Source organism: Kryptolebias marmoratus, linkage group LG9 (genome assembly GCF_001649575.2).
Source record: "Kryptolebias marmoratus isolate JLee-2015 linkage group LG9, ASM164957v2, whole genome shotgun sequence".
NCBI lineage: Eukaryota > Metazoa > Chordata > Actinopteri > Cyprinodontiformes > Rivulidae > Kryptolebias > Kryptolebias marmoratus.
In genome coordinates this window covers 22,215,458-22,234,152 of record NC_051438.1, presented here as the reverse complement: position 1 = coordinate 22,234,152, position 18,695 = coordinate 22,215,458, and the positions used below count along the sequence as shown (strand labels likewise).

At 40.0% G+C, this 18,695-nt stretch overlaps 1 protein-coding gene across 7 annotated transcripts in view; it reads right to left on the bottom strand.

Moving 5' to 3' along the window:
• Positions 1–3,856, bottom strand: part of pcdh19 (protocadherin 19) — a 55,619-nt gene extending 51,763 nt beyond the window's left edge. For 2 of the 7 annotated variants that reach the window (XM_017408338.3, XM_017408340.3), the window contains exon 1: positions 465–3,850. In XM_017408338.3, coding sequence (XP_017263827.1) covers positions 465–2,596 — 2,132 coding nt within the window. In that variant the 5' untranslated portion in view covers positions 2,597–3,850. Of the gene's footprint in view, positions 1–464 lie in introns of all 7 variants that reach the window. The other 5 variants (XM_017408342.3, XM_017408343.3, XM_017408344.3 and 2 more) reach the window with 5 other exon arrangements.
• Between the last annotated feature and the right edge of the window lie 14,839 nt (positions 3,857–18,695).

Below are 18,695 nucleotides of genomic sequence, written 5' to 3'. Positions count from 1 at the left end.
TCGTTTGGATGAAAACAGAAGGAAATCTGAATGATCCTAGAGGACTGTCCATAATCACACTAGATTAAAGCTGATCACAGCCAATCAGCCACGGTGGACGTTAAATAATAAATGTCTGGGACTGCCATTGAGTCAGTGGGACGTTAATTGTCCGGCAACACATCCGCAAATTGAACATGACAGCTGAACCGTCGTATTTATGAGTCAATTGGTTACAATGGGAGGATTAAATCCATCAATCAGCGTTTCCCTAACACAGAACAGTGGGCCTCAGCAGAATGGCTCTGATTTAAAGCAGTCGGGTTCATTTAAGTCTACCTCTGCTGTGGAGCTGTGAAGCAGGGGGTGAGGTGGGGGGGATCTGCAGTCCTCACTCGGGGCCTCTACATGCTGCATGGTAAAAGCAATGCAGATACAGGCACACACACACACACACAGACACACATTCCAGATTCAGTCAGTACCTGCAGTTGTACGTTCGGATCTCCTTGTTGTCCCTCTTGCACTTGACTGCCACAAAAATCATGGTGATGAAGAGGATGGCTGCGATAGAGCCCAGGGCAATGATGAAGATGAGCGACAGGTTGACAGGTCCAATGGTTTCCTGCGCGTTCAGGTCTGGTGAGAGGTAGACCACGATGTAGGCCGAGGCAGACAGGGAGGGCTTGCCATGGTCCCGTGCCACCACAGTGATCTCGTACGTTGACTTGGCGTTTTCTCCAAACATCCTGGTGGAGCGCACCTCTCCGTTCACCTGGTCAATTTCAAAGAAAGCCCTGTCCCCCTCCGAGATGGTGTAGGTCAGCCGCCCATTCTCCCCCTCATCGTAATCATCAGCTTTCACTTGGGTCACCATGTAACCCACCCCTGCATTTCTTGGGATGGAGACCTCCGCTGTCCCATTAACCAGTGGGGGGTTTGTCATGACAGGTGTGTTGTCGTTCACGTCCAACACCACAATGCGCACAGTGGCATTACTGGATAAGGAAGGGTTGCCATTGTCTCTTGCCAAAACTTTGAAATCAAAAGTCCTGGTGTATTCGTGATCAAATGATCTCATGGAGTAAATGCGCCCTGATGGGTTTATGCTGACATATGTGTTTACATCCATGTGTTTAATCTCACCAGGGACTATGGAGTATGAAACTGTGCCATTCATGCCCAGATCCGGGTCCTCTGCTGAAACTGCCAGCAGACATGAACCAGGGAGGTTGTTTTCCATCACCATTTCCTGGTAGTGTGCTTTAACAAAGTGGGGCGGGTTGTCATTTTCATCTGTGACTTTAACAACTAGAGATTTTGTGGCACGTAATGGGGGGCTGCCACTGTCCTCAGCCTGGATGGTCAGGTTGTATGTGTCCTTCTGCTCTCTGTCCAGCCTGCCATCGACGAGTATGGTGGAAAAGCTCTCATATTCTTGCAGTCTGAATGGAACGTTGCCCTGCAGCCTGCACTGCACTTTGCCGTTTGCCCCAGAGTCCTTATCAGACACCCTCACCAGTGCAATGACATACCCACGCTGCGCGTTCTCGCTCACTTCCACCATCTCTGTGTTCAGTGAGAGCAGACTGATCACAGGTGGGTTGTCGTTCGTGTCCATCACGTTCACTGTCACTTTGCAGTGAGCTGGGATGGAGTTGGGACCTAAATCTTTGGCCTGGACATCAATCTCATAAATTTGTGATGTTTCATAATCCAAAACACCGTTGACAGTGATGATCCCGGTTCTGGGGTCAATTTTGAAAGCCTCTCTGGTTTTCTCGGTGACGTAACTGTTGAAGGAGTACACAATCTCTCCATTAGTGCCCTCATCAGGATCCGTTGCATTCAGGTCTATGACTAATGTATTGATGGGGGAATTCTCCATGACATTAACGGTGTACACTGGTTCATCAAACACAGGGTTGTTATCATTAGAATCAATGACTTTAATGTTTAACTGGACCGCACCTATCTTTGGGGGGTCTCCTCCATCCTCTGCACTGATTTCATACGTGTAGTGAGACTGGGTCTCTCTGTCTAAGGATTTTTGCACAACAAGCTCAGCAATTTTAGACCCATCCCCTCTGGTTTTTATTTCCAGTCCGAAAAGCTCATTTGGGGTGATGGAATAAGACTGCACTCCAAAAATCCCCGAGTCCGGGTCGCTTGCCCCCTCTAGGGGAAACCTGGTACCAGGGGAGGCATTTTCTGAAATCTCTAAGTCAATGTGGCTCGTTGGGAACCTGGGCGCGTTGTCGTTCAAATCCTCGATTTCAACTTTAATGACGCAGATCTCCATGGAGTTTGACATCACTTCAAGGGAAATAATGCACTTTGGGGTTTGTCGGCACACCACATCCCGATCTATTTTCATTTGGGTTGTAAGGATTCCGGCTGGGCTGAGTTCCACCCATCGAGGCTCTGAATTGGAAATAACCCTTAAATAAGGGGGCGACGGTGCAATCTGAAATCCCTGCTTGAGCGCGTCCTTTGTCACGTTTCCAATCACTGACCCGGGCTTCATCTCCTCGTTTATTCCATATTTCAGGTTGATAACAGCCTCAGTCCCGACCCAGAATAAGAGGAACACAGCAGCCAATTGTATTAATTCCATCTTCTTGGTTTGCCTTGTACCTGTTGAGTTTTTCTGTGCTTAATAATGAAAAAAAAAAAAAAAATCTCGCCAATTACACACAAAAAAACGCACAAAAAAACCTGGAAAAATTATGCGAACAAATCATCGCATTAGAATGTCCATTAAAAAGTGTTTGGGATCGCAATAGTTCTTTTGCGAATTATATCATGATCTGAGATCTAATATTCTAACAAGTGCCTCAGCTTATTTCACTCTTCTCGAGCAGAGCACATCCTCCGGGCTGCTGCAGCGGGAGAAAGACTGAGGACGACAGGTCTGTGAAAACATGCTGAATCTTCTCACAGTTGTGGTTTAGCCGTTTAATTCCGTGCGGATCTTAACAAGCAGCAAACTGGTCTCACACATGATGAAGTGTCCATTTCCAAGTCAGCTGAAATTAGGGAGAGGGGGAGAAAAGCCTGCATAGACTCAGTATGTGAATTCCTGTGAGCAAGTCCACAAAAAATCTTTATCTTCCGTGCAGATGAAGTGATGAAGCTCGAAAGTCTGGGGATTTCACCGCCCTGGTGATAATCAATATTTAAGTCGCCTTTTGGATAAAATATCTCGTTTATTACAAGCGCTGATTAAATTTCCTTCTCAGTCGACAGATGGGAGTTTGAAATGCTAATGAAAAAAACAAACTGGAAACAAAAAATAATCAGCAGCCTAAGTCCGGATCTCTGCGTAAAAGAGGGGTGCAGTTGCGCGTCTTATCACATCACTCAAGTCCCGATTACCTTTCTATTTCCAGCAGATTTTAGTCTCTTGTCCCCTCCGCAAGTCTTCAAGCTTTCACTTACTAATTAATTCCCTTGTATCTCACTTGGAACGGCTAAACATATCCCAGTTAGGAGTCCATGAAACAAACAGAGAGAGAGAAATCCGAAGCCAGTGGGAAGAAATGATGCCAGAGCCTCACTGTACGTTCAGAACGCATCTGATATTGAGCTGCAGCAAACTGAAGCACAGTAGCCTATATCCAGCCTGGCTGAGACAAGAGGGAAAGAAAAAAAAATCACTACTCGTTGCCAGTTGCTGTCTAGTTGACTCCAACAAGCGCTCCTCTCGCTCCACTGGTGCACACTGGCAGACGCGCAGCTCCGAGCCGAGCGCTCAGTCTCAGGACCCGCAATCCCCTCAGCCAATCAGGGGTTACACAGGAGGGTCGGAGCTCCTGGTGGGCGGGGCACAGCGAGGCGAGGAAACGCGGCCAACTACCTGTTCTCCTGCAGATGGGCGACTCAACCGGCAATTATGGTGTACACAGCTGAAAACACGATGCGGAGGGTTTGATGATCGTTAGGGTTGTTTCCAAAGGCAGGGTCTGGCGGGTGTGTGTGTGTGTGTGTGTGTGTGTGTAGGGGGGTGCCCATGGGAGGTAAGGAGAGGGAGGGGGACATTGGGAAGGGCTCCCATGGGTGCCACAGGGGAAAAAAGGGAAACACAAGAGGCAACTTTTCATCTCTTTGCTCGTTTTCTCGTCTGCGGCAGGCAGCAATGATTCACACCATCATGTTTGTTTCTGCTTTGCAAACTTTTGCGCAGAACAGATAGCGCCACGCGCATTTTCTTGGATTCATCCATTCATCCCGCAATAAAAAAAAGAACTACACTTCCTGTCTTGGTCAAAAAGACAAAAACAAAAACCGTTAACCTCTCATCTCAAAGACTAATTGTTGGATTGATGATAATATCCGAGGTTTCATTTGTTTTTCTCCCTCTTTGTTGTCGTTAAACATGTTAAACAGGAGGAACCACTCACAAGTGAAATCAGTTCTTTCCTCCCTGCTGCATTTTTCAAACTCAACTGAGGGCCTGTTGCAGCTATCATGTTACATCATTTACACCCTGACATGCACGGCTCTCGTGCGTTTAATGCGCATTAACTTCATCCATAAACTCCAGCTACTGAATAAAGTGCTTAGATTTCCACGTGAAGCAACACGGTTGGGAGGAGATATTTGGCCAGAGGGCAAATCAATAATAAAGCAGTTTTTAAATAGGTGTCACAAAAATAAACATCTGGAAGTTTTTTTTTAATTAAATGTTGAAACAAAAATACTCATAGCCAGCTTATACAACCTGTTTAATGAAATATATCATTAGCTTGTATTACAGGAAGACAAATATGCTTCACCATATGAGGAGGTATGTTAATTGGTTAACAATGAAGCGGCCGCTGACCTCCAGTCTGCCGCTCACCATCATCATCATAATAAAAGGAGCAACACATCAATTATGTCATTATTCAAAGCGCCTCTTTTCTCTTATCTCCCTGTAATTCAGGGCGACGTTAGGAGGCGCCTTGTGATGTGAACAATGTCCCCCTCCCCACCCGTTCCAAGGCGGCCCACTAAGAGGAGGAAGAACACCGCGATGAGACAGGACTGAATATGAAGTTCCTCTGTGCGCATATTGCAGACTGTCATCACCCTCCTTGAAATCTCACTTTTCTCATTCCGATAGAGGCGACACTCGCTTACAGCCGGTCCCTTTCGCTCTCTCTCTCCCCATCCCTCCCTCTCTCTCTCTCACACACACACACCCTCCTGCCCTGCAGCCAGTCTGCCCGACTCTCACCGGCGCGCATTCAGCCGCCATCACATCCTGTCGGGGAGGAAGGCCGATTTCAAAGTCACAAGGGTGACACCTAGCGGCCACTTTTGTTTTCTTATCCTAGTCTTTGCCCCCCAGACCGTCTCACCCCACTGGAAAAATAATGGCACACTGCAAGAATATTAATGAAACACACCGACATATCAATTTCCTCTCTTTATTAGCGTAGAAGCCTGCAGTTTGACCACAATTAATATTCTGCTCATGGCGTGAATTTCAGCTCAGAGCCACACATTCTATCACTCATAATCAATAGTGATTGAACTCGAAATGGAATAGAATTAGATTATTATTGTGCAATATGGATATGTTATTTACCTGTTATTAATAATTTGATGATAAACGCCCATGCTAGGTCAGTTTGATAACCACTTGAGGGAAATCTGTGGGCTTCTTTGTGGACAAAAGCTGTGATGAATAGATGCATTAGGACACTTATTGGATTAAGGCCCTAACATTCCTTGAAGGAATGCATATCACCGGCCTCTCACAACAGATTTTTAAGCTAAGACCATCCTATGTTGAGAAATGACAAAGTTGTAGCCATATTGGTAAAACCTTGAAAATAATGTTAAACACAATCTCATGCGATTTCTGATTATGTTACATCCAGATAGTTTGTTGTGAATGACTCTCAGCTACCACCACAACCAATTTTAGTTCAACATCTGTAAAATTAACTGAGTTATAAACATTTTTGTGTTTGCTAACATCAGTTAGCTGTGGTGGCCATTTTGAATCGAGGTAAGTCCAAAAGGTAATGAGTTGTAGATGTACAGCCACTGATTACTTTCCTGAGGGTTTTAATGAAATGTGTCCAATGATTCATGAGATATTCTGCTAACAGACATAAAGAGATGACTTCCATAATTAATGGCAAAGTTTTAAAAAGAGAACTTGTGTGATCCATTAGCATTTAGAGTATGGTTTGGAGATGACTCTCAGCTACTTCCACAACAGCTTTAGCTCAATATCTGTGAAACTGACTTAGTTGTAGCAATTTTTGCGTTCGCCAAGTTTGCTTAGCAGTGGCAGCCATTTTAAAAAAAGTTAATTAGTTGTACATGTACATTCAACAGTTACTTTTTGGGAGTTTCATCAAAATCTGTCCAGCTGTTCATGAGATACTTTGCTAAAGGTACAGACAAATTAACACGTGTATATATACTCACACACACACACACACAAGCAAAAACATTATTGCCTTTTCGCCACTGGTGGCAGGTGATAACAGTAACTTAAAGGTCACTCCATGTAATTAAATTATATCCCAACAACTGTTGAATAAGTCATCACCAAGTTATGTGGAAAATGAAGCAAGGTAAAGCTCCAAAATCTCCTCAAAGTCTCTCTGTTGGCCTTTATGTCTCGGTGAAAATATTTTCTCTTCTCTTGCATTATGCAGTCACATCTTGACAAACAGGCAAGTATCAACAAAGCAACTTGTTTGCTCTGCCACAACACTTTCTGAGACATGTTGCAGCCACACGAAGAGGGTGCCAGAAGAATCTTTAAGCTCATAAATTCTTAATGTCAGCAAGTTAAACAACCGTAGGCAGTGGCAGGGGACTTTTCTTATCCTCGGGGCTTTCTCATGGCCATGTGTACACCAGAGTGCATTGTTCACTTTGTGTTACTCTCAGTTTGAAATCATGTTACAGAGGCTGGCATTGCCTGCTGGATTGTATGAACAGGTGGCATGTGAGAACAACAGCTATTGAGAATTTGGCACGATTGTGATTTTCAGTGATTTGCGTCTTTTCTTAAGTCTTCTATTTCAAGAGGTTAAAGGAATAGTTTAAATGTTTTAAAGTAGGGTTCTCTGAACAACTAATGCCTTCATGTTGTAAATACGTCACTGAACAGCTTCAGTTTACAAAAATAAAACGTAATTCTGATGCTGATGGCTATTCCAGCAGAATTATTATGGTATTCTTGCTGGAAGTGCTTCAGGGTGCAGCTAGCTGCTATTGGCACTATTTGAGCTTGTCAGTAACTACTGACATTTATGTAAATAACTGCATAATGCAAAACTGATGGGGATGCAAAGGTTTAGAAAATATCATTCATAAGAACTGCAATTACATAAAAAATGTAGTTGTTTTAGGATGGCAGCAAGCAACTAAGGTATTGGGCCTGCTTGAACTATAGCTCGTCATCTGGATCAGAACTAAACTATTTCTTTAAACTGAGATTATTCAAAGAGCTGTCCAAGACAGGCAAGATATTATTTGATCATAACCTTTCCAAAGGACCCCACTTGAAAAGATCTGCACTATTCATTTAAGATGATTTGTTAGAAAGAAAAATCTGTTTTTGCTTATCCAATTACTAAAATATTATCGGGGTTAAATACCCTCAAGTCTTTAATTTATGCACAGTTTTGTAAACCTGAATTCACGATGAAGACCAAGAGGATTAGAAATGTTGCAGATGTTTTTCCTCCTGCAGTTGTGTACAGTGTGAATAGGGGGAACAATAAGCACTGCGCCGAGCTGCAAGGTCGATCGTAAACTACAGCAGTAATTTAGCAACAATGATATTTTTTGTTCTTTCAGAGAGAAACTCCATATTTCATTTATGAGCTACAATCTACCTCAATATTTTTCCTGAGTTGACACCCCTTTGTGTCCTTTATTGATTTTAACACTATTTTAAAATCTCTAAATTTTCTGTACCATGGTGTGGCATTGACAGTTAAGCATCACTATTTGGACGTGTTCACTTGTCCACAGTTTCATTAAACTGTCAGTGTGTAGAGCTTTGAAGCATCTAGCTGCTCAAACTTTGTCCTTATCTCTTGCTGATGCTCACAAACTGACAATCTATTCCATCTGTCTTCTCTTATACAAAAAAGTTGATGCAATTACAAACTGCAACAAAACTAAACTGTAAAATTTAGTAATGTTCCAGAACATAATAGAAAAACTATATATTTTAGTCATGCACCATGAGATTAATAAATCAAAGGAGGCAGAGAAAGAAATAAATCGATCTAAAGAGTGTTAAAGTCTCCTGTCCATCAATGCAGGTTTAGAGTTCAGAGAAAAATCCAAAGGTATCAATCGTCATGAGACAGTATTTCCCTTTGAATTCAAGATATTATCATGTATTTCCTGAGGTCCCATAATACTGTGCTGAGTGTGATTTATAGCTTTGCAGAGGTTTATTGTAAAACTTGAAGACAGAAAGCAGAGCTACAGCACTGAAGTCCATGGGAATTTCCCAACTCGCCTCAGTTTTGAACATATTTGAAGCGTTTGTGGTGGGAAGCTTGAACCAGTGCAGTTGAAAGTACACAGAGAATGACTGATTCTATTTCATATAATTTTTTTTTTCCTCTGCTGCCAAGGAATGGCACACGTCTGTAGTCTGTCCCTGCTGCTTGCTTGGAAAGGAATATCTAAGCTTCTCTGACAGATGCTGGCGTTATCACCTCTGAGTACTGCATGCCTTTGGATCTTGGCCCGTGCAAAGACACAGACTTAGAGGAGCTAGCATAAGACGACAAAGACAGTGGCACATTGATTCTGAATGGGCAAGATGGTCACGCTTATTTTGGCTGCAGCTGAAGATGATGTTATTATTATTATGGTCCTCACCCATACGGCTGCTTAAAAAATTGATTCCTCCTGAGCCTCCCTTGCCAGAGGCACAGGAAGGGAAACTGACAGGCTTAATCTATGGGCCTGTAGTCAATGACAACATGCCCTCTACTCCATTCTGCATTTCACCTTTTTTGTGATACAGCAATTAATATAAACTCTCATTATTTTTCAATCATTATTGCTAAATGTGATTCAACAGCAAAATAGTTTATTTTGGGGCTTTTCAGTAACTATTTCCTGATGTGTTGGTGACTGTTGTGAGGCTTTTAATTTAATCCTGTTTTTAATACTAATTTCCCTGAAGTCCTGACCTAAAACACTTGGGTAAGTTGGGGAAGGAAGAGTACAGCAGGCACAGTTTAGTTTTCTGTTAATGCAATCCGATACGATTCCTCCTGTTCCCTTCTCTGTGACTCACTGAATGGAAATCAAGAGTACATGGTTGTGCATTTTTAGGCTACTGTGCTTTCTACTAGTATCTACCTGAAATAGATATGAAACAAATCTGAGTTTGTGTACTGATGCAGAAGAGCACAAAACTGGCTTTTTTTGTTGACACCCAGCCCAACAATCAAAAAATACTATTTTTATGAAGGTTTATTTTGTGTCTGTACAATGTACATACAGATGCAGACAGAAGCTGACAATTTTACTGCAAGGTTGTCTCAATTTAATCAAACTTTTATTTATTTCCATTTTAGTTTGATTGTGCAAACCTTGATAATTTTTAGGTGCCTAATCTTTGATCAAATAATGCAAGATAACAAGCAATAAGTGAAATCCAAGCTGCTCTTGCCACAAAAGTGATTTTTTGCAACTAAAAGTCTTTATGCATTTTTATGCCTCCAAAAAGGAGCTTTGTTCTTGACTAAAAAATAAAAACTTTTTGTAAGATCATATTGTGTCAACTGGAGGGCAATCACTGGACAAAACTTCTGTCATTGCGCCTATACTGACACAACAGGTACAAATGTTCCCTCACTCCTCAAGAGCTGCTGTTTTTTTTCCACACACCTGATGTTTCCTAGTTAAATGTCAGATGTTTTCCTAATAAGCCTCACTCAGGTTTAGTAAAACTATCTTTCTGTCCGTTCTAAGCAGAAATTGGATGCAGATGGCCTTGTTTTAGGATGGATGCAGTCTTTGTTACATGCAAATGTAAATGAAAGAATTGTTGGCTGTGTCTGTTTGAAGTTGTATGGGTGGCACAGCTGTGGATCATCAAAAGCTGCACTGATTCAATATGCAGTTTGTTAATCTTTAAACAATTAATAATTTGTAATCCAATGACCTATTTGCTTCTGAAATGAAATATGTTTAAGAGAAGTGTGTTCTGTTTATCCATAATTGGTTTACCAGTTTATGCTGTTGGATGGTAATTAACAGAGTTTGTGTACAGTTATCTAATGTTTACAGCCAATCACGGCTTTCCTGTTTCAGTTTAATAACTATTTAATAATAAATATCAATTTAAAGTAGACTGTCTGTTTGGTTTTGTTGTTGAAAATTAGCAAATAATTGTGGGGAATGTTTGTACAAAATTTTCTATTTTAAGCTCACAACAAACAAAAATATTTTATTAGTTTAGTAACAACAAGCCACGTTTCCTTCTTTTATTTCATAACTTTAAATTCATATTCAGCCTGGCAAGACAAAAAATAAAGGGAGCTGCTCAAAATTTTTACAGAGATAACAAAAAGGATCTTTAAAGTAAAAGATGTGATTATAAAATCATAAAAAATTATCAAAAAAAAAAGTGATTATATATTCAGAACAGTACAACATTGAAGCTCTACTGAAAGCAACAAAGAAACAAAAGAAATGAGGGGAAAACAGAAGAAGCTGCATCGTTTGTTGAGAGTTGCATCATTTTTGATGTTTGCCATTTACAGTACATTTTCTTCCACACAAACAAAGTAGTTCATTTTACATATTTCATTTCCCCCTGATATAGATTGACCTCAATGCACCGTTTTCTTAAACATCCCTGAACTGGGAAATTAAAATTTCACAGCTCTGAACGCTTCAGGCAAACTGAGCTGATAAAAATGAGGAAGAAAAAAAAAATCTTTGAGTCAGAGCAGTTTAAAGCCAATCTGATAAGTTGACTGCAATTTTTTTGTGAGCTGCATGTTTTTGAATGCTTGACTGGTAAAAATCTATGATATTTAACACAATTTCCCTATTTCCATAGCATGAAGCACAATGCATGTAATCACAGGCACAATACTGTGCTTGGAATTTCATTTTGATCTGATTACCCCAGTGTGCAAAATCAGTTGTCTTTGTTAGGAGGCCTACGTTTATTCAAAAGAAGAAGAAAAAATGCAAAATGGAAAAAAAAGGCAAACAAACCTGAGATTTTGAATAGATGACAGGGTCCATAAACACACACTTCTCTGTTCACCTGGCGAGTGGTCAATTAGCTTTGTCTTTATTCAATGTCAGTTCTGATTAATAGGCACAATATGGTTGACAGCACACCTGATAATGTAGTTTGGGTGGGACGCTGTTGCCAAGAGATACCATCTCAACAACATGGCACTTATCTCGTCAGCCCCCATGGGGGTGTTTACAGCTGTTTTCTCGTCAAGACAAATTAGTCTTGCTGTGTACCTTTTTTCCCCCGCTCAGAGTGAAGCAGTGAACACAGCCTGTGCCTTTGAATCTATGCATGTTTGGCTAAGACACACATGGGCAAAATACGCCTCGAGTGCCAGAAGTGGTACTCTGACCGTGTAAGTCTGGCTCTTGACATCATCCAACAAAACAAAATTAATTTATATAAATTACTGAAAGCGATTTTTGACAGAAAAACTTGGTTATTGACTAAAAAAGACTTAAAACTTTGCTTTGTTATCCAAGTTTGTAATCATCAGAAAAAGAAAACAGCAACAAAAATAAAAGATCCCTGACATATCTGCCCATAAAACCTTTATTACAAAGCAATGAATCTACAACTATGCTGGAATTGATATATACATGTTGCCTTACACGTGAAGCAGAGCAAGCCTTTTGCTCCAACAATATATTTTTGCAGATGATTTGATGTTTTTGGTAGAAGCAGGCAGCATGTTTCAACTCACTGTCTGTTTTTTTGATCCCATGGTCTGATAGCCCTCCTCACACTAAATGATGACCTCACTACATTGAAAAAAATTATCCAGAACATGGATGGTCTTCCCAGCGTCTTAGTGAAGTCTTTAGTAGAATATTAGAAATGCAGTGGGTCCCGTATTACACACAATGAAGTAAAATGGTCCACAATAGTTTTGAGCATGAATAAAACGTCCCTTTCTAGGTTGTGGTGGTTTATCAGTGTGGTGGCAATATCCATGACTTGAGACCTAACCACACAGACATGGTTTTATCATTGAGAATTTAAAGCAAGAATGACACTGCTGGCCTTATTCCTAGGCTACAACCATGATTGTCACAAAATCATGGAAACAAGAGCAGATGTGATATTCATGGTGGCAGCATACTGCTCATGTGGTTCGATCTTCTAAGTGAGGTTAATAAGTAAGGCTTATTTATGTTGCACTTTTCACAGATATAAATCACAACATGCTTCACAAAATACATTAACATCCTATAAATACAGATAGCATAAAATTTAAAATAGATGATTAAAAAGAACATAAAACTAATTTAAGCACTGTGTTACTAAAGGGTTTAAACAAAATCAAGTTAGAATAAAAAAGTCTTTAAAGTGTCAATGGTATCTGACTTTATTTGATTTATATGGACACTGAAACTTGTGTTGGAAAAGTATGAACTAAATCACTCTAGAACCGTTCCAGAGATCTCCACCAATTCCCAAAGTCTATTAAGGTGCCGTGATTTACAGGGTCAGAGGCTAGTGTGTAACTGCATCCTGACTCCATCCAAGAAATTCATGCCAGGGCTGGGCCCAAGTCATTGATGTGATATTGGGTGTTTGTTGCAGTACTGTCATAGAGACATGCACAGGGGTGTGAAACTGTCTTGGGGATGCAGAAAAAACAGAAACCTATTTTGTGAGTACTAAGAGCATGGCAGTATCATGATTTCTTTCACACTGAAGGCTGTTTTCCAAATTTTCTGCGATCCAGTCGTGTTCTTCTAGGTTGTGTAGGTAGTGGAGCAAAGAAGTGGGGTTTTAATCCAGTGTGAAGGGGGCCTAAGACAAAAGGAAAATAACATTGCCCACTTCTGAGGTAAAAGTAATCATTTTGTATAGATAATATGTCAGGCTTTTTTAACCAGGGAGGCAAGAAGATGAAAACATATTGTTGGGATTTTTCTCCTCTAATCTGTCCATCTAATCTAATATCCAAAATGTTTTAAGCGGCTGTGTCGGGTTTAGCTATGGTAATACTCTAAATCCTGACTAGCCTGAATGGGCTGTGTGCTGTAAAAAAAAAAGAGAGAGAGAGAGAGAGAGAGAGAGAGAGAGAGAGAGAGAGAGAGAGAGAGAGAGAGAGAGAGAGAGAGAGAGAGAGAGAGAGAGAGAGAGAGAGAGAGAGAGAGAGAGAGAGCGAGCGACAACGAGGTTAGATTCACAGATGACAACATCCCACCACACAAGCACACACACATTTTTTCTCTGCCTGACAGTGCCTTTTTCAATCTCCCAAACACACCTAGAAGAACAGATGCACATATTTTTACTTACAGTAAGATCTTAGTGAGAACAACGTGGTCTCACTCTAACAAAAGTTGACTTCACACTGGAGAAAAAGCAGGTTTTTACACTAACCGTGACAGTGTTGTTAGCAAACCCCAGGCGGGTAAGCACAGCCACCCCTGCGGGAACCCATATGTCGTCTGCCTGATAGATGCAGAACCAAGAGGGAGGGTCATGTTTATTGCTTTTCATAATATGCCACTAGTGCATTTGTGGTAATGAGGACTTTGCCCTATGATTGTGCCAGTTTAAAATGTTACACTTCATCACCTTAATACCAGGCCTCAGGAACATTTGATGACACAGGCTCCATAAGGCTGGCCACAAATTAGTAGGTCTAGTTATTTCAACATTAGCTTGTCAACACCTCATCTTAATTTCACAGTTGAACCATAGAAATGAAGACCTTGAATGCTTCGGCTGCTTGTGTTGAGGGTAGATAGGACACAAGAGTGTGTGTGGGTGTAAGCACACAGTAGCGTTTGTGTCTACGTGAGTGTGTGTGCATGTCAGCATGTGTCAAAAAGGCATTCTCCTCCTCAGAGAGATATGAATTCAAAATAACAGACACAGAGATAGAAATAGAGGGGAGAGTCAGCGAGCTTGAGCGGTGGAGAGAGAAAATAATCTCATGCTATGTTATCCCTGCAAAACCTGACAAACCACCCTCGAGACTGATCTGGCTTAGCATTCAGCATGGTTAGGGGCTTGTTTGTGCTCCTATGATTGGAGCAGGCTGGCTAAGTTGGCCTCATAACAGTCCAGTCACAGTAGAGCCCCAGTGGGGTCACGCTGCCTGGGGATGGTAGGCCTGTCTCTATCTGGCCACAGATATCAATAAAGGCAGCCGTGCAGTTTTCTGGGAAACTGGACAGTCCAAATTTTCTGCCCTGAAGGATGGTTATTAATTGTCTCCATGTTGCATGTGATCTGCTTGCACCTCATGTTTTTTTTAAAAAACATTTTAAATTCCAGGCATGCATCCTAGAATGCAATTAGAACTCTGCCATTAGATCAAGCGACACATGTCTTCTTGCCTTGTGCCTGGTCTGGAATTACGGTGAGGGGTGGGAGAAAAGAAAGAAATTAGTATGGAAATTAGCTGTCTTCAAAGCCTTTGGCGTTAAAGGTAGCATAAGGTGCTACAGGAGCTTGGCAGCTCCTTTTACAGATATCTTAGTAACAGAAAACATTGGGATACAGGCGAATTGACTTCCTTGGGAAACTCAAATCCCCCTGTGCAATGAGCGATTAAGGAGATGGGATTTGAAAGACACATCATGCTGTTTAGTTTACTCTAATTGTGCATTTATTACCAAGTGGTCTGGGGTAAGCAGATTGTATTTTAGCCCAATGGTTTTTGATCCTTTGAGAATTGGAGGTCTTTTACAATTAAATAGACCTATTAATATTTTTACTATCTACCATATGGAGCTAAGGCTACAGATATGTGCAGATTGTGCTTCTTTCCTGACTTTATGGGGCATCAAGGACTGGTGAGAAACTGGCAAAGTGTAATTTAAAAGGTAGTTCAGATATTTTAAAGTAGGTTTTGTTATGGCCAAGTTATGGCCAATCAATATCCTACCTGTGGTAGAAATCTCAGTCTATAGAGACAAATTTTAATACTGGCCTGATAGAAAAGCTAGCAGCTAGTCACAAGAAACCAAGAACCAAAGTGAATGGCTGGCATCTTAAAATAAAAAATGTCATAGGGATTTATGCAGTTTCTATTTTATAAATCTTTACATTATTATAATTTTGCATTACATGATTATTTACAAACATTTCTATTGTCATTTGCAGATGAAAATAGTGGTGGCAGCAACTAGCTGTAGCACTCCTAGTGCTGCCTGTAGCAGGAATGACAGGAATATTAAACAGGAATATTTCTGCTGGAATAACAATGTAATATGAAACTGACAGTGGTATAAAGGTTTATAAAACAGCTTTTGAGATGTTGAGTTGAGTTTTTTTAAGACAGCAGCAATCGTGGACTGCTCTGACTAAGCATTAGCGTGTCAAGCCAGTCATTTAAAGAGGTATCTACAACAGATGAGTTAGTCATTGTTCATATTGTTCCACAAAGAAAGAAACTCTGAATAATCCCTTTAAGTTGCACTTAATGTGCTGTCTTAAAAAGTCAGAAATAAAATCTAATTTCTTTAAAATAATTGAAATTTTTCCAGTTCATTTCAACATAAAATGTTACCTTTTGAAAAAATAAGCCAAACAAAACTGATGGCATGTTTGTAATTTCTCTTTTGTATGTCAAGTGAGTCATAGCTTCGTGACATAATTCAGAGGAAATGGTGACAGTTAAAGCACACACAAAGGAACAAGTGGCTGATTATTGTTGGTCGAATTAATAGAACTCTGACATTTTCAAACATTACTCATGTTTATATGTATTAGGGATTAAACAAGATGAGCTGAAAATTCATAATGGAGTTTTAATGTGGAGGAAATTCTGTCAGGATAAAAAATTAACACACAAAAAAACATTTCTCTAGACTTTTGTAAGATGAATTGTAATTCTGCTTTTTAAGACAAGAGCAACAATTTTTTTGGTGAGCAGTTGATGATGTATTTATTTACAGTGCCTCTTTTAGCACTGTGTTGACCAACTGTGTGCAAAAGTAACAACCTGGCTCCAACAATTTGCCAAAGCCAATGGTTTCTTTGTAAATGTAATACCAACTCATAACGTGTGAACGTTTTAACATGTTTTTGCCCATCACTTGTGATGTGGTTCAGTATTCTGAGCACTGTCCAACATAATGTGGCAGTGTGCTGTGTTTGTGCAACAATTTAAAATCTGATGGGTAAATGGATGCTTGTTGACTTGCTTTCACATCCTCCTTGCAGCTTATAATGGAGCTAATGTGTGAGGTCGTTTGTTTATTTATACAAATTTGCTGCTCGCAGCAATAATCCAAAGCGAAGGGGATACTTTTACAAATATAGGCAATCAGTTCATTTTAACCTTTTATTAAGGTAATGAAAGGTTTAGCCACCTTGTTGTTTTTAAACAAGCTTTTCTGCTATGCAGAAACACAATATTGTGCCACAATAAATCCCCTGTGCAGAACATTTAAACTGGTCATGTATTGCTGCTTTTCAAGAAGACCCATTTGACTTTTAGTGATCTTATCAGGTTTTCTCTATCACTGCTGATTCAACATCCACACTTGTGTTTTCTTGATTCTTATTTTTCTGCACACTTCTTTTGCAGTTTAACTACTTTGCCTATTTACTGCTGTTTTAGCCATTTATGTATTGAAACATTCATCTAATACAGGAGTTTTTGTAACTTTTATACTGAAATAATTTAACTTTGCTCACAAATATTGTCTTCATAAAAACACATCAAGATCTCTTCAATTTCTCCAAAGATTGTTCTTGTTGAAATCTGCTTATACTTGGTCTTCTTTATTTATTTTTTCTTCCTATTCTGTTTGTAGCTACCATTCTGATTCCTTTAGTTTTTTGTTAGACCTTTGCTGTTTTTAGTTTTTAGCTAGACTTTAAAAAAACTTTTAGCTTGTAGGTACAGTTCTGTTACTTTTAACTTTTAGCTAGAGTTTTGCAATCTATTTTTAGCTTTTAGTTAGACTTTTGCTACATTTATCTATTAGATAGCCTTTTATAACACTTAGCTTTTAGCTAGGAACATTTTGCTGCCTTCAGCTTTTGGATTCTTTTAGCTTATAGTTTGTGTGTGTGTTTTTTTTTTTTATTTTTAGCTCAGTTTATGCCTCTTTTAGCTGTTAGCTAGTGTTCTACTTCTTTTAGCTTTAACAACTCAGTTTCAGCTTTTTCTGCAAGTTTCAGCAAAGTCATTCAGCACTCAGCCTCCACAATGCATTTTTTTTAAAAAGAAAATGCCCTTTCTCTTAGCTCCATTTGTTCCATTTCTAGTCAATTTGTTAACATTGTTTAGTTCTAGAATTTGATTTTAATTGTTAAAATGGTAAAAATAGTCAAACTGACTGGAACCACAGAACTTTAAGTCAAAGAATCATGCATATGTCCTAAAATAAAACACTGCGTTGTTCTTCTTCTGCTTCGCCTGAGGTGATGTACACATGCTGTATGATGGTTAAGTGGTGAAGTGGATATTTTTCCTTGCGAAGACTGATGTGTTTGATCTACAGCCCTGCCAAGTGTCCTTGGAAGACAATACCCTTTATTGCCCTCAATAGGGTTGTCTGATTGTGACAAAGAGAGTATGAAGCACTGCATGCCCTATACTGTGCAAACATATAATAAGAAAAGCAGTATGACTGTGGGTTTGAATGGGTGAACAGGAAACATGCTGTACTGCTCTGTAGAACACTAAGAAAGATTTTAAAACGTGCTGCAAAAAAGAGCCATTTGCAGTTCATTCATCTGGTGCCTTGTTCTGTAAATTAAATAAAAGAAACAACTTTAGACTTTTTAATCTGTCAATAATAATGCATGAAACACCAATATTTATTGAAAACAGTGTTTGTTTTACTCTAATCTTCAGCTGAGTTTGAGCCCAGGTTGAGTCAAGAAGGGACTCTGACGTAAAACAATTGCCAAATCTTTTGCAAGTTCACTCGCCGTGGCAACCCCTGCAAAACAAAGCAGCCAAAAGAAAAACAACAATAACTGCCCTGCTTTGCTCACAGAGCTGTGTTCAAGCGCTCTGATTGGCTGAAATACTGCTAACATTAACCCCTTCTGAGCTGGACTACAACTGATCCCTGCAATGGATTGCGTGTAATTTATAAATATTTTAATACTTTGTTAATCAGCTGGATTGAGCTTTCGGGCCTGATTGACCCAGAGGCCACCAGCTGATAATCACTGGTCTTTAAGCTTAGTGTTGATTGTGTATGATTGATTGATTAAAGATAAATTATATAAGTGGGAAGAAAGTCATTGTCCTTCTTGAAGGTTTTGTTATAACTGACATCATTCTTTTGTTTTTATTTAGTTACATGTTACTTCAGTTTTATTTTTGATTTGATACAATCTGCAGGTAAGTTAAGGTCGAATAATTAAATGCCCTTCCAGAGCCCCTTCCTCTCATTATCTGGTTTATTATGTAGTGATGTGGTACAGTTTATTTTGGCAGGAGGCAATCTGGCCCTCAGGCTATGAGGGGGATTCCTTTTCCCCATGTGTCAGCTTATGTTTACCGAAAGCCTGA